Source organism: Penicillium expansum, assembly GCF_000769745.1.
Source record: "Penicillium expansum strain MD-8 chromosome Unknown contig174, whole genome shotgun sequence".
NCBI lineage: Eukaryota > Fungi > Ascomycota > Eurotiomycetes > Eurotiales > Aspergillaceae > Penicillium > Penicillium expansum.
This window is the reverse complement of record NW_015971243.1, coordinates 281,766-296,427: the sequence shown is the minus strand read 5'-3', so window position 1 is coordinate 296,427 and position 14,662 is coordinate 281,766. Positions and strand designations below refer to the sequence as shown.

Genomic DNA, 14,662 nt, shown 5'->3' with positions numbered 1-14,662 from the left:
AGGAACGGAAAGGATGATTTGAAAAAAGGAACAATCTCCTGGATGTGAAGAAAGTAGATTGGCGAAGAGGGATAGTTGACTCAAGCGCAGACTTGAACGGCGATCAAGGCGCGAGCGAGATCCTCGGGGGCGAAAGGGAGGTCCTTTCGGGCGGACATAACGCACGGGGTCATAGCGGGCGAGATGGCGCGGACGAGGGGTGATGAGTAGCGGATGGACTCCTTGAGGAAGAACTTGGGGTCCTTTGAATCCTCGGGGATCTCGTAGATAGAGCCCTCGTTTATAAGGGTCATCATTGAGCCATTGTAGCTGGAGGGGTCGACGATGGTAGAGGACTGAGAGCCAGAGTCGGGGCCGCGTGGCGATGATTCAGCAGGAACCTCTGGATTGGAGTTGGCTATCGAAAAAAATGACGTTAGAATTTTAATTTTTTTTTGGTAGGATGGTTTCGATTAGGGCTGGAAAAATGCGTACCTGGATCGACATCATCCGGGGACACCGAGTTGTCAGAATCGGATGGGCCGGAGTAGCCGTCGGACCCCTCATATGTAGTGCAGGGCGACATGGAGACTTCAAATGAACGCTCACGTTCAACCATCGCACCCTGGAAGGACCAAGCGGCTAGGCTCTTCTGGTGGGCACGATCGAATGGACCACGAAACTTCGAGGGGGGACACTCGTGTCGTCTGTAATATTCGACTTTGGGCTTTCCATCATTTTTGGAGGAGCGGAACACCCGCCTGACCTTCTCACGGAACGTCATATTGGAAGATAAAAAAGAATTGTGAACTATAGGATATTCAAGATTCAAATTCAAGAAGTTCGGAGATCAATGCGGGCGGTTCCTGGAGAAAATGCCTCAGTGCATACCACTCCCGGATTGGGAACGGACGCGGTGGGTGTGCAAGCACGAATAGCGGGGTTTTTGTATCAGGAACAATTTAATCATTCTATAAAAATATAAAAAGAGAGAGAGAGAGGTAAAGTACAGGAAAAAGGAAAAGAGAGAAAGTCGAAGAGGAGAGGGAAATGCGGGAATTATAGTCGACACCTTATGGATGCAACGGCAAGAGAGATAAGCCAAGGTGGGATGGAGGTCCGGGTTCCCCAGAAGCGTCTCCGGTCCATATCCGGTGAGGATATTGGGGGCAAACTAGTAATGGCCTCTAATATCCACGTCTGTGCGAGACATTACCATTTATCTTATTGGCTTTGCTACTTTGCCATAAAGTATATCACTTAAAATATTAAACATTCTCTACAACATATGTTGCACATTCATCGATTTTTGTATGCACATCGGCAACCCCGATAGATTTTATTTCCCGAGTACGTATCGACCCGAGAAACGGCCGTATCCGGGCCAAGGAATCGCAATGTCACTGTTACTAGTACATATGTAAAGTACACGTTCAAGGCTAATAGTACCTGCAGATAGTGATAGTGGTAGCGAACTGGATCTTTCATATTGGATGTATGTCATACACCAAGTATAATCAAGTATACAACATAATCACTAGAACACAAGTAGAACATGATCATCCGAAATGTCAGTGGCGTACTGCAGCGAAGGCTTCCAGAAACTCGGTGAGAGCCTCACGGTTACATCATTCCAAATTTTGTGTAAGAGAGATGTGTCACGAAATATCATGAAATTAGCCAACAGACCAGAACAGACGACGGGAATAAACCGGAATCGGAGTGGAACTGGGCTTGCCCGACTGCCCCACTTGCACCCACTCGGCACGTTTTTGCCGCTTTTGCCTGTCCGTGGGGGGGGGGTTGAACCGCTGGTTGATAATGCACATTTTGGTCAACGTTCCCAATAACAGCGGCCGGCTGGCCCAATGGCAAGGCGCTTGACTACGAATCAAGAGATTGCAGGTTCGATCCCTGCGTCGGTCACTTCTTTTTTTTCCTGTTCAATTTTTAATTCCACTCGATTTCGGTTTTATTCAAGTTTACATAATTGTTTTTGTTGTTGTTGTTCTATTTTGTTTTTGTGTTTACAATGTACGAATACATACGATGTATGATATTATATTGATGACCTCATAGATCATTGATCAAAGACCAAGTTGACATTATTATCCTATGTTGTACGGAGTACGGAGTACTTTGTCCGATATGCATGTAATAAATAGCGCCTCAATCCACTGCCGCGCAATAGATTGTACACAAAGTACCCCTAGTGGGGGTACCATTTCTGACTCTATTGGAGGTCCTTTCAAAGCCATGGATCTTGCATTTTATTCATTTTACTATTTTTATACAATTCTATGACTACTATCTTCGTTTATGTTTTTATTGTGATCTCCTACTGTTTCAGAGATGATGTAATCGCTATTTTGCCCTGGACCCTTTCTCCAAGAATGTCTAGTCCCTAAGTAAAGTCAGGAATAATGGGATACTTCCTTAGGTTTTACGCCTTTCCCCAGATCATCTTTGAGCCCCCTTTGCCCTGATTGCCCTGACTACCCTGCTTACCTTTGATAATTGCCCCTGGACGGCCCCTAGTTGTGTAGGCACAACCCTATTTACCCGATGCAGACATTAGGGCTGGCCCAAGCTCACACGACCAGGGAACTATGAAAGAGACATCGCATGCGGAGGAATGTACAGTAAAAATGGAAGAAACAGAGAAAGAGATATATAACGAATTCGAATCTTTGATTTTGAATAGGAATTTGAAAGCATTTGAATCTAATAATAGCCAACGTAAGTACAAAAAGTAGAAAGAAAAAAAAACCCAAAAAAGAAGATTAAATTTGTGATACTTTGTGTTCCAGAACTGTCCTCACCACGGATCCAAGAACCCTAGAGACGAGAACATACCGCGTCATCCCTTACTTGACTTCTTCCTTCCTACACTTCACCACTATAGTAAGTTCACTTATCTTTCTTCCATCTTCCATCTTCTGACCAGCACAGAATCAATTCAATCTCAACAATGGCCAAGAAAGGAGGAAAGAAGAACAAGAAGGGCAGCAAGCCCGCGGCCGTTGCCGCCGTAGACAACGTCAAGGACGTGGTGTAAGTTGAAAAATTCGACCTGATGCCACATCACCATCTAATTCTTCAGTGAACCCGATCACGAAACTGTCGACGAGACCAACCAAACCGAAGGCCAGACTGAGACCGTTGAGCAGACGGAGGCGCTCGAGACTGCGACACAACCTACCGAGGCCGTCGCTGAGCCCATCAAGGCGCCTGAGGCCACCCCCGCGACCGAGGCCCCCGCAACTGAGATTCCAGCTGTGGCGGAGACCAAGGAAGTGGAGACCAAGGAGGCTGTGAAGGCCGAGGAGGCTCTCGCGACAGAGAGCAAGGGTACAGTGGAGGAGGCTGTGGAGAAGGCGCAGGCCTCCAAGGCCGGTCAGTTGGGTGAATTGGAAGGTGGCGCTGCCGCAGGCACTGGTATGACCCGTGTTAATAAAAATGCGACGAAGAACCAAACTAACCTGGAAACCTGCAGCTATCCTCCCAGAGACGATCACCAAGGAGCCCGCTTCCTTGGCCGCGACCGGCATTCCCGAGACACTGGTCGAGCGCCCCAAGACTGCGGAGTCAACCGACGTCCCTGCTGTCGTTGCGCCCGCGCCCATTGCCGTTCCCGCCGAGACCGAATCAACCGACATCCCTACTGTCGTTGCGCCCGCGCCCATTGCCGTTCCCGCCGAGACTGAATCAACCGACATCCCTACTTTCGTTGCGCCCGCACCAATTGCCGCCCCCGCCGAGACCGAGTCAACCGAGGTCCCTACTGTCGTTGCGCCCGCACCAATTGCTGCCCCCGTCGAGACCGATGCCGCCCACCCCAAGCGCCCGTATGAGAAGCCCATCTTCAACAACGAGGAGAACTTGAAGCCCCACAAGATGCCCAAGACCAACGAGGAGGCACTCGCCCCTAGTGTGGCGGAGGACAAGAAGACCATCGAGACCTTGGCCGGTGCTGGACCCGCTTCCACTGCTGCATTCACAACCCCTGAGCCTGTGCCTGTCCAGGCTGAGGCACCCAAGCTTGCCGAGACCCCTCAGATCGCTGAGGAGAAGGTCGAGACTCCTGTGGTTGCCGAGACCCCCAAGGTTGCCGAGGAGAAGGTCGCTGAGACTCCTGTGGTCGCCGAGGCACCTAAGACTGTTGAGGAGAAGAAGGTCGAGGCACCCAAGGTTGCTGAGGACAAGATCCCCGTCGAGTCTGCCCTCAAGACCATCCCTGCTCAGACCAGCGCCGGCAAGTCTGCCTCCTCTCCCATCGCGGTCGCCGCCGCGAACGCTGCCATTCTCTCTTCCAAGGGTGACAAGGCTGCTGCCCCGGTTGTTGCCAAGGAGGCCGAGCTTAAGAAGCCCGAAGCTGCCCTTAAGCGTGGCGAGGAGCCAAGGCCTAAGGCTGAGGAACCTCAGCCTGAGACCAAGGCCGAGCCTGTCAAGGAGGAGGCTGGCAAGGCCCAGCAAGAGACTCAGAAGACATCTGAGCCCTTAGCAGAGCAGGCCGAGAAGAAGAAGGGCGGATTCATGTCCTGGTTGAAGCGCAAGTTCAAATGAGTAAATTAATCGCAGTGGGGAGTGAGAGAGCCGGTGTATGATATGCGCTGTACGCTAGTTGGGGATATGTTGGGGTGGGGGGCTTGCAGGCTACCTCAAGCTGCCTCAGGCTTTGTTTTTCTTTCTTTTGTCAGGCTTTGATGATACACCAGTTGAAATTATATATCAGAATCAGAATTATAGTGCTTATTATTTGTGTCTCGGGACCCTGTGATGTAAAAAATAATTGTTTTTAGTTGATGACTTCAGAGTTGTTGGGCTCCAGGGCTTGCACGTTGTCTGACGTACACCGCTACTCAGGCGTCAATGCGTAGCTCCATACAACCTATGGACATTGTATGCAGCAGTAACTCGGTCTTCTATCTATCTTCCCCCGGGGAATTAGTATTCCATTATCCTCGCCATGAAATTCAAGGTCATCATTAGTGACGGGTCCGGGTGGTCTTTCTGTCATAGCCGGATTTCAACATCCCCCATAACGTCAAAAGTGGGAAGAAGGTTGCAACCAATGAAAAAGAAGAAGCCAAGGCAAGACGACATCAAAGATACCAAGTCTACTCCAATGGAGATACAATACCACCAACATGACACCCGGTACGGAGTACTCCGTATTCGGATGAAGATGAACGGGTGTGTTGTACTTTGTAGTTCTCTCAGGTCCACAGGTGGCGAAGCTGACCCACCAGCTCTGATTTGGCTTTGTGCCACCATGTGGCCTTTCTTGCTTCGATACCACGGGTTTGACCATCTGTAGAGACATCTGTAGAGACTGGGATATGCATTGGCGTTGATGTTGAGTTGTTCGACCCCTTCCAACAATCTCTTTGGCAAAGGCTGTTGCAAAACATCTTTTGCTATAGAGATCATTGACTTTGTCGTGTGCTTCTGCCCATTTCCATATCGACTTTACCAGGTGGCCACGTTCACTTTGACTCTTGGGTCGGACTCTCGAACTTAGGCCATTCTACAGTTCGCGGGAGATGGAATTTGTATAAAAATGTGCGGGTACCTTAGAGGAAGGAAAGACCAGGGAAGGTGCGTAAATAAGAAGGCATAACCCAGTTCCATCACAACTATAACTCTTCCCGGAGTAACAGGGGGTTCAGTCTAAAGTTGGCTGTCCTACAAGATACATGCGTTATACAAAAATCCCTGCCTTCTTTTAATTCACCGCTCTTTCAGTTCCTACTTCTCTGTTCTTGATATTTACATTACCGTTTTGAACTGTATCTATCTTGCCTTTCCCAGTAAATATAGTCTCTGTGAAAGATATTAAAGAGGATGGATACGAACCAAGTTTCGGTTGGGCAGTCGACTGGATCTTCCTAATCCGGGCGCCGGCGAGGAGTCGCATTGGTGGAGGTCGGAGGTTCAAAAGTTACTAGAGAAACATGGATTTGAGGACCATTCGGCAGACTGGGCGTCATGGTGGTATTGAGACACTACTACACTAGTTAGTTTAACCAACTCTTGGGCGGTGCGCTACTATATGTTGTTGTGTTCCAAAATGCTGAGTAGCAGCCATAAATGCCTATCATTTGGACTACTTTCCCCTCCCTGGGTTTGTACATTTATACACTTAGCTGCTTCCTCCGTCGAATGATCGGGCATTGGAACAACTATCACTGTATTCGTGGACTGATCAAGGCGTTAGGGTATCCGCTGGCAAAATAGTCATGGTAGTGGTAGTGGTCGTAGTCACGGTGAAGGAAGCACAGCTAAGCTGCGCAGAAGGGACGGTTACAGTTGTGTGCATAGTCACCGTAACAGGAGGTCCACAAATGTCGCTGGAAGTGACCGATAATGCTTCACTGGTGATTGAGCTGGTAGCATCTGCGGACAGCGTGCTTCCAACCTCTGCACTCGGATTGGCGACGACATCAATTTTGGCGGAGCTGCTAGTAGATTGCTCACTTGTAACCGGCAATGGGGTACTCGATAAAGAGACAGAAGGAGTTCCGAAAGAACTCGTTTTGATTGGTGTGGCCGAGGTGGGCGGGGTGGCGTACAAATCAGAGACAGATGAAGGGTAGCGTGTCACAGCAGGCAAGGTCCAAGGCGTAACAGTGGGAGCAACACTAACACCCGAAGCCTTGACATTGGCGAATGCCTGATCAGGGAACGGCTTTGGTCCAGGCATCGTGTAGTTCACGATCCAAGGACGATACATATAGAAAAGAATGCCAGGCTCATTACCATCGTAGACGCCTGGGATTTGAACCACCGGACCTGGAGTAGCCGTGCTGTCACTCTCCACCTCAATCTGTGCACAATTGAAGAAAAACTCCGCATTACCCCACTCACCCGCCCCGTGGAGACCGATGTGCTCAATTCGAACCAGATATTGACCCGCAGGAACCTCTTTAGGCAGTGTGAAAGTGAAATTTGCTGTATCGGTTGCACCCCAGGTGATTCCATCGCTGGAGAATTTTTCAGGACCAAGCTCGTAGATCTTGAACCAGTCACCCGATCCATCGTAGTCGCGCACATCGCCGGTGGCCTTGGACATGTAGACCTGGAGAGGACCTGGGTGTTGGATGAGGGCGTTGAAGTCCGTCCCGAAACCGATTTCATCACCCGCTTTGACTTTATAGACACCCGTCTTGCTGGCGAAGTCTTGGGAACCAGTATTGCAGCGGAAGTCGTTGTTTGAGTACTGACCCTTCATGGGCATAAAGTTCTGCGTGTCTTCGCGGACATACTCGTAAAAACCGGTGTAGTTGCCATTGGCGATAAAATGGGGGAAGAAATAATGAGCGGACACATTGGGGATAGCCGCCAGGGCTGCCAGTGAGAACAATGAAAGGTTCTTCATCTTGCAGAGTATAAAAAAGAATGTGAATTGCAAGGAAGTCAACTACCGCCAGGGCATAGGAAAATGAAGGTAGGATGTAAAGGGAAGTAGCCCTCCAACACTACTACATTCACATCTCATATATATCATGATTTAGCACAGGAGTCGACGGGTCCTGTAGTTAGTTTCACAAAGCGATGGTATGGTACTTGGCAGTTTCAAGTGGGCGCTAATGCCTAAGTTATGTCGGGTTCTACTCCATAGGTAGTCCCTGGTTATATACTGCGTACTTGGAAAGCCCATTTCACAAATAAAACCTATGATCCACCTCCTTCTGCCATCTGTATGTGAAATTGAGAAGGTGGTGGGTCAAATAACTGTGAAAAGAAGACATATACGGCGCAATAAGTCTATTAAAAAGATAGAATAAGGTCGCAAACATGGCCGACTATTTTTAGTCGGGTAGATTTGTATAAAGTTCAATTAGCCCAAATTATGCTGGAAACCCACATAAGAGATGAAGTTTAGAGATCTTCGAAGAAAAAAGAGCATCGGTGATTTGATATTAATTTTATCAAGAGAGCAAAGAGAGGAGATAGTTATAACTCAGCTAACAAGGTGGAAGCCCGACAAATCAGGCATCAAGGCAGCCATGGAGATAATCTGCCTCAACAGCAACAGCGAAACATCCAAAGAGCTAAGATAATACCAATATTGCCCCTTTTGTATACTTACCCAGCTCAGTTGAATCAATTCGGCAAATTGAATGTTGATGAAGCTTCTAAGATCTGTAGATGTTCAATGTGTATAAAATACCTAGGTAGGTCTAGCCACATCTCCCAAGCGGGGTCCCCGCATATTACCCGCTTCCATCTGTTTCGGGCCTCGGTAAGCTTCCAAGCTTGGACATAAAACTGGGGGATTGGGGACCTTCTACATTCCATCACATATTGCTACTTTAGTTCTTCAAGATGACATCCCTTCCGCGTAAGATATGGCAGCATCCAGCCCCAGAGTCGACCCAGATGGGTCACTTCCAGCGAGACCTAGAGAAATCTACCGGACGCAAGTTCGATGTGAGTGAAGATGGCTCTGTGTGAAGATACTATCTATCTAACCCCTCTCAGTCCTTCCATGATATGTACCTGTATTCAATCAAGAACCGTTCGGTATTCTGGGACTTCTGTTGGAAATACTTCCAACTGATCCACGAGGGTTCCTACACAAAGGTGGTAGATGAATCCGCTCGAATGGACAGCGTGCCTGAATGGTTCGCCGGTGTGCGCTTGAACTTTGCCGAGAACCTGCTTTTCTCACGCGTTGCTGGCGACAAAACAGACAAGGAAGACGATAAGATTGCCGTTAGCGAAGTCCGAGAAGGCGCTGCGCATGAGGTTGTCCATCTTACTTGGGGTGAGCTCCGCCGACGGACCGGAGCGCTGGTCCAGGCTATGAAAGCTCATGGAGTTGTTCGGGGTGATCGTATTGCTCTCTGTGCGGCGAATAGCATTGAGACACTACTTGTGTTCCTGGCGTCAACGGCTCTGGGAGCTATCTTCTCGTCTAGTTCTACGGATATGGGTACGAAGGGTGTTCTTGATAGACTGCTTCAGATTAAGCCTCGCTGGCTGTTTATGGACGACTTGGCGGTTTACAGTGGCAAGACCATTGACTTGCGATCGAAGATTGGGGAAATTGTTCAAGGCATGGAGTCTGATCCTGGATTTGAGGGGGTTATCGCACTCCCTCGGTTCTCTTCCCGGCCGGCAGATATCAGCTCCATCCCTAAGACTAAGACTCTGGAGGAGTTTCTGGCAAAGTCGGGCGGCAACGAGAAACTGGAATTTGTAAGAGTTGGATTCCGTGATCCTTACTTGGTGGTTTACTCGTCTGGCACGACAGGGCAGCCGAAATGTATCGTCCATTCCGTGGGCGGCGTGCTTCTGAACTCGAGCAAGGAGGGGAGGTTGCATGGTGATCTCGGCCCTGATTGTGTCACATTGCAATACACGACCACTGGATGGATTATGTATATGGGTGCAGTGCAGACTTTGCTCTTTGGAGTACGGGTGGTGCTGTATGATGGAAGCCCTTTTATTCCAGGTGTCACTGCTTTGGTTGATCTTGCAGCGCAGGAGAAGTAAGTTGTCCTTCTTTTGACCTCCATCATGCAAAGCCCCCAGGCTAATCAACTGCAGGGTGACCCACCTTGGAATATCACCTCGATGGCTCCATGAGTTACAGCAGGCTAAGATCAAGCCCCGTGAGAAAGTAGACCTCGGCTCTTTACGGGTTGTCACAAGCACTGGCATGGTCCTGCGGGATGAATTATTTGAGTGGTTCTACGACGAAGGGTTCCCATCCCATGCTCGCTTGAATAATATTTCTGGCGGTACTGATATCGCAGGATGCTTTGGAACCGGCAACCCTCTTGTCCCGCTGTATGTTGGTGGATGCGCCGGATGCAGCCTGGGAATTCCCGTGGAGGTTTACGACTCTACGATTGAGGGTGGCGACGGAATCAAGGGGGTGCCCGTAGAGGAAGGTGTTCCGGGCGAATTGGTCGCCACGTCTGCTTTTCCCAACATGCCCACAATGTTGTGGGGTGACCAGGGGGGCAAGAAGTACCATGATGCGTATTTTGGGAGATTCGATAGTGGGCCCACTCCACCTCTTTATCTACCTATGACTATCGTGGCTAATCCTGCATAGATGTGTGGACACACGGCGACTTCGTCTCTATCCATCCAATCACAAAACAGATCGTGTTTCACGGGCGCGCCGATGGGGTACTCAACCCATCGGGAGTGCGGTTTGGATCGGCCGAGATTTATCGGGTACTCGAGGGTCAATTTTCGAAAGAGATTGTTGATTCCATATGCGTAGGCCAGCGACGACCAACGGATACGGACGAGCGAGTGATACTCTTTTTACTCATGAGACCAGGGGTAGCGTTCACACCGGAGCTAGTTTCACGGGTCAAGAGCGCGATTCGTACAGAGCTGAGCCCCCGCCATGTGCCGATGTTCACGTTTGAGACACCTGAAATTCCGGTATGTACTTTTGTAGGGAAAACAAGATCTGTAAAAGCGGGACTGACCCACGTATATCGTCACAGACTACGGTCAACCTGAAAAAGGTGGAGCTCCCTGTGAAGCAGATTGTATCGGGAAAAATCATCAAGCCCTCGGGGACACTTCTCAACCCGAAGAGCTTAGACTTCTACTATCAATTCGCTAAAGTGGAAACGTTGCGCGAGAGCAAGCTCTGAGTGGACTCTTGGACCTCTTCCAATTCCATGTGTCTCATATAAGAGGGGCAGGCCGGGTCCATCGGGATCGTCACTTCGCTCTGCCAAGCTTTGACCAAGCTTTAGCAAATGGGGATCGTCTTTTGGGGAGGATGGATGTGAATACATAGTAGAAAAGAGAAAGTAGATTGAATTAGGTAGAGATATTTAAGATTATTGAATTGGAAAGAATAAGGTCAATGTAGAAAAAAGTAGAAGAAGAGTAGTGGAAAAGAAATTGATGGGCTGATCGAGTGGCTCAGTGCATCCACTGCGTCATCAAAAGCCCCCGCACGGCCACCTCAAGTGTATTCCTCGCTTCTCTGTTTCTTTCCCTCTTCTATTCCTCAATTCCTCAACTGCTTTTTGTCGTTTGTCATTTGTCCTTTGTCCTTTGTTCCTTTGTGTTCTATCTCCTCATCATTTATTTGCAATCATGGTCCATCTCGCTAAAGTTAAGAAGGACAATGAGGTCCTCCCCTCTGTTCGGGAAATTGACTCCATTCCTTCCTTGGAGACAAATGACTACGACACCAATGTCTACGGCAGTCACTTTGCCGCTGATCATATGCCCCAGCATGAAATGCCAGAGGGAGAGATGCCCCGCCAAGTTGCTGCTCGGATGATCAAGGATGAGCTGAGTCTGGACGGTAATCCCAAGCTCAACCTCGCCAGTTTCGTCACCACCTACATGGAAGAGGAGATCGAGGAGATCATGACCGAAGCCTTCAGCAAGAACTTCATTGATTACGAGGAATATCCTCACTCCGCCGAGATCCAGAACCGATGCGTGAATATGATTGCTAGACTCTTCAACGTTCCCACTGATTCCGACAGTGAGAATGCTATGGGTACTTCAACCATTGGGTCTTCCGAGGCTATTATGCTGGGAACACTAGCTATGAAGAAGCGATGGCAGAACAAGCGCAAGGCGGAGGGCAAGGACTACTCGCGCCCTAACATTGTTATGAATAGTGCTGTCCAGGTCTGCTGGGAAAAGGCTGCTCGTTATTTCGATATCGAAGAGAAATACGTCTTCTGCACCGACACTCGCTTTGTGATCGACCCCAAAGAGGCAGTCAATTTGGTGGATGAGAACACAATCGGTATTTGCGCTATCTTGGGTACCACCTACACCGGTGAATACGAGGATATTAAAGCGATCAACGATCTACTAGTGGAGCGCAACATTGACTGCCCAATTCACGTTGATGCGGCTAGTGGTGGCTTTGTCGCTCCATTCATTACCCCTGACCTTGAGTGGGACTTCCGCCTGGAAAAGGTGGTTTCCATCAACGTCTCCGGTCACAAGTATGGTCTGGTCTACCCCGGTGTCGGATGGGTCATCTGGCGCTCTCCTGAGTTTTTGCCCCAGGAATTGGTGTTCAACATCAACTACCTAGGAGCCGATCAGGCCAGCTTTACTCTGAACTTCTCCAAGGGTGCTTCTCATGTTATTGGGCAGTACTACCAGCTGATCCGCCTGGGTAAGCACGGCTACCGTGCAATCATGACCAACTTGACTCGTATCAGCGACTACCTGTCTTCGGAGTTCGCAAAGATGGGCATGGTCATCCTGAGCGAGACGCATGGCCGGGGTCTGCCACTGGTGGCCTGGCGCCTTCCCACAAACAACGGTCGTGTCTACGATGAATTCGCTGTGGCCCACCAGCTACGTGAGCGGGGCTGGATTGTGCCTGCCTACACCATGGCGCCCCACAGCGAGAAGCTTCAGATGATGCGCATTGTCATCCGTGAAGACTTCAGCATGAACCGATGCGATAGCTTGATCCAGGACTTCAAGCTTGCTATTGAGACTTTGGATGCTATGGACAAGTCTATGATTGCCAAGTATAGGACGTAAGTTGTTTCTGTCCTAGATGTTCCTATTTTCATACTAACAGCTCCACAGACATATGCAAAACCACCGCAACCACCCTCGGCACCAGTCGCGTGCTCACCCTCACTACATGGGCGAGAAACACTCGCTGCAGGGCAAGGATGGCAAGACACATGGAGTGTGTTAATTTTGCCGTGTTCTTCAAGATGCATTTTCTTTATCTTCACGATATCTTGGGGTTTGGGCTGGATAGAGTAGTTTTGAGGATGAATCACGCGGGTGCCACACGCAGGATATCTTGTGTTCCTGTGACAGGATCCAACTCATTGAGTAGATATCTAGCTGTAACTAGCATATGGATCATGAAATTGAAATGACCAAATCAATGAAGTTAACCTTGGAAGGGACAACCTCCTACACTAATTTGCGTGAGATAGCTTTCCGTAATATGTATGTCTGGCTTCTTTTCTCTTCTAACAACTGCACCTGGAATTAGACCAGGGCATGATTTTTAGAATTAGACTTAGATAACCTCGGCTTAGAGATTAGCCCTGATATCTCGGCGAATTCCCCGAGGCCATGCATTTGGTTCGGACTGCTCGAGTGGGCATCACTACCCACCAAGACTATTACCCTGAAAAATGAAAGACAATCGATTTTTGCTACTGAGGCCATCTATCACTTGTGATGTCATGTGTACGTAGACTCATATAAGGAGCCGCTTCGAACCTCAGGTTGTATTTCCTACCACTCATACTATGAAGAGCATCTCAATTGACTCGAGCAGGAACCATTCTCCAACCAGGGACTTTCTACTGACTTCGACCCCGGCTCAACTTCCTCCAGCCAAGGTGACGAAGCTTCATCCGTCCAAATCAGGCGAGGAGAACGCAGCCCTGTTCTTTGTAGGAACGGCCACAACTATCATGTCTGTTCACATCTAGAGAGTTATGAGCGTGTACTAAGTAAAGCAGAGAATGGAGTGGAATACGGATTATGACTGATGTCAGCTTTTGATGGAAACTCCAATGCTCACACACTGACTGTGTTAGCCCAACTTCCTCCACGCAGGCGACCATGTCCACCTGGGCCCAGGCATGTCAAGTGAGCGCCTCACAGACCCAGCTATCAACCTGCATGACCTCCCTCAGATTGATTTGGTCCTTCTCTCCCATTACCACGAGTAGGTCTCGGAGGCCTGAGGTATTGAGCAGATAACTGACATTGATCCTGCCAGGGACCACTTTGATAAAAAGGTCGAGGCTTCATTGAGACGTGATCTACCCATTATAACTACACCACATGCAAAGAAGTATCTCACTTCTAAGAAGCAGGACTCGTTTACATCCGTATCCGCGCTCGATCCATTTGAGCAGATTGAGGTCAGCATTGAAGGTACAGATGGGCCAGGACCGCCCCAACTGCGTGTAACGGGGATGCCAGGGAAGCATGTGCCTCCTAAGCGAGTGGTCGAGAAACTCAACACGCTAGCCAATGTGGTGGGTGGAGTTGCTTTTTCTAGATGTTCCTCATTAGGCGGGCCGCAAGCTAACAGATCGACAGTTCCCGCCAACCAACGGCTGGATGCTCGAGTTAGGTCATGCCAGCACCAATACTACAGACTTCTACTGTGGTTATCGCATCTACATCTCAGGGGACACTTTGATGTTTGACGAGCTCCGGGAAATTCCAAAGCGATACGCCGGCCAACAAATTGACCTGATGCTCGCCCACCTCGGCGGCACGACCACTCCTTCTCCTTTAGTAGGAAGACTAATGGAACCGCTAGCGATGACGGTTACTATGGATGCGGAGAAGGGCCTGCAATTGACTCAGTTGATCCAGCCAGACGTTACAATTCCGACCCACTATGATGACTACGATGAATTTGCGAGTCCACTAGAGGATTTCAGGCGGACGATGGAGGTAGCGGGGTTATTGGACAAGGTTGTGTTTCTAAATCGCAGGGACCAGTATTGCTTTCGAGTTAGGAGATAGGAGAGCCTAATGGTAAGATATCGAATTTTTATCGACTCTGTACGCATGTTTGTGCTTGAGAGCTCAGCCCTGGACGCGTTGGTGGGCTGAAAAAATGGGCTCCATCACATATTTCGATTCCACCATTCCTGGTATGGGGAATGGTACTTCACATGTTGTATGAGAAATTATTATTTGCTTCGCCATCAAGAGCGGA

At 49.1% G+C, this 14,662-nt stretch overlaps 6 protein-coding genes across 6 annotated transcripts; 4 read left to right on the top strand and 2 right to left on the bottom strand.

The window, feature by feature from the left end:
* Window positions 1–80: 80 nt before the first annotated feature.
* Window positions 81–763, bottom strand: PEX2_054160 (uncharacterized protein; the record flags this gene model as incomplete). Its single annotated transcript, XM_016742690.1, has 2 exons — window positions 81–397; window positions 475–763. The coding sequence occupies 2 exons, from the start codon at window positions 761–763 to the stop codon at window positions 81–83; spliced, it is 606 nt and encodes a 201-aa protein (XP_016600941.1).
* A 69-nt stretch (window positions 764–832) lies between these two features.
* On the top strand, window positions 833–1,243 carry PEX2_054150 (uncharacterized protein; the record flags this gene model as incomplete). Its single annotated transcript, XM_016742689.1, has 2 exons — window positions 833–927; window positions 1,045–1,243. The coding sequence occupies 2 exons, from the start codon at window positions 833–835 to the stop codon at window positions 1,241–1,243; spliced, it is 294 nt and encodes a 97-aa protein (XP_016600940.1).
* Window positions 1,244–2,950: 1,707 nt separating this feature from the next.
* Window positions 2,951–4,545, top strand: PEX2_054140 (uncharacterized protein; the record flags this gene model as incomplete). The annotated part of the gene is made up of 3 exons (XM_016742688.1): window positions 2,951–3,033; window positions 3,083–3,417; window positions 3,476–4,545. 3 exons carry the CDS (start codon window positions 2,951–2,953, stop codon window positions 4,543–4,545), a joined length of 1,488 nt encoding a protein of 495 aa, XP_016600939.1.
* A 1,642-nt stretch (window positions 4,546–6,187) lies between these two features.
* On the bottom strand, window positions 6,188–7,360 carry PEX2_054130 (Glycoside hydrolase, family 61; the record flags this gene model as incomplete). The annotated part of the gene is made up of 1 exon (XM_016742687.1): window positions 6,188–7,360. The coding sequence occupies one exon, from the start codon at window positions 7,358–7,360 to the stop codon at window positions 6,188–6,190; it is 1,173 nt and encodes a 390-aa protein (XP_016600938.1).
* A 950-nt stretch (window positions 7,361–8,310) lies between these two features.
* PEX2_054120 (acetoacetyl-CoA synthase) lies at window positions 8,311–10,610 on the top strand (the record flags this gene model as incomplete). Its single annotated transcript, XM_016742686.1, has 5 exons — window positions 8,311–8,415; window positions 8,467–9,479; window positions 9,538–9,995; window positions 10,052–10,392; window positions 10,458–10,610. The coding sequence occupies 5 exons, from the start codon at window positions 8,311–8,313 to the stop codon at window positions 10,608–10,610; spliced, it is 2,070 nt and encodes a 689-aa protein (XP_016600937.1).
* A 454-nt stretch (window positions 10,611–11,064) lies between these two features.
* PEX2_054110 (Pyridoxal phosphate-dependent transferase, major region, subdomain 1) lies at window positions 11,065–14,466 on the top strand (the record flags this gene model as incomplete). The annotated part of the gene is made up of 5 exons (XM_016742685.1): window positions 11,065–12,488; window positions 12,541–12,646; window positions 13,521–13,651; window positions 13,706–13,967; window positions 14,032–14,466. 5 exons carry the CDS (start codon window positions 11,065–11,067, stop codon window positions 14,464–14,466), a joined length of 2,358 nt encoding a protein of 785 aa, XP_016600936.1.
* Between the last annotated feature and the right edge of the window lie 196 nt (window positions 14,467–14,662).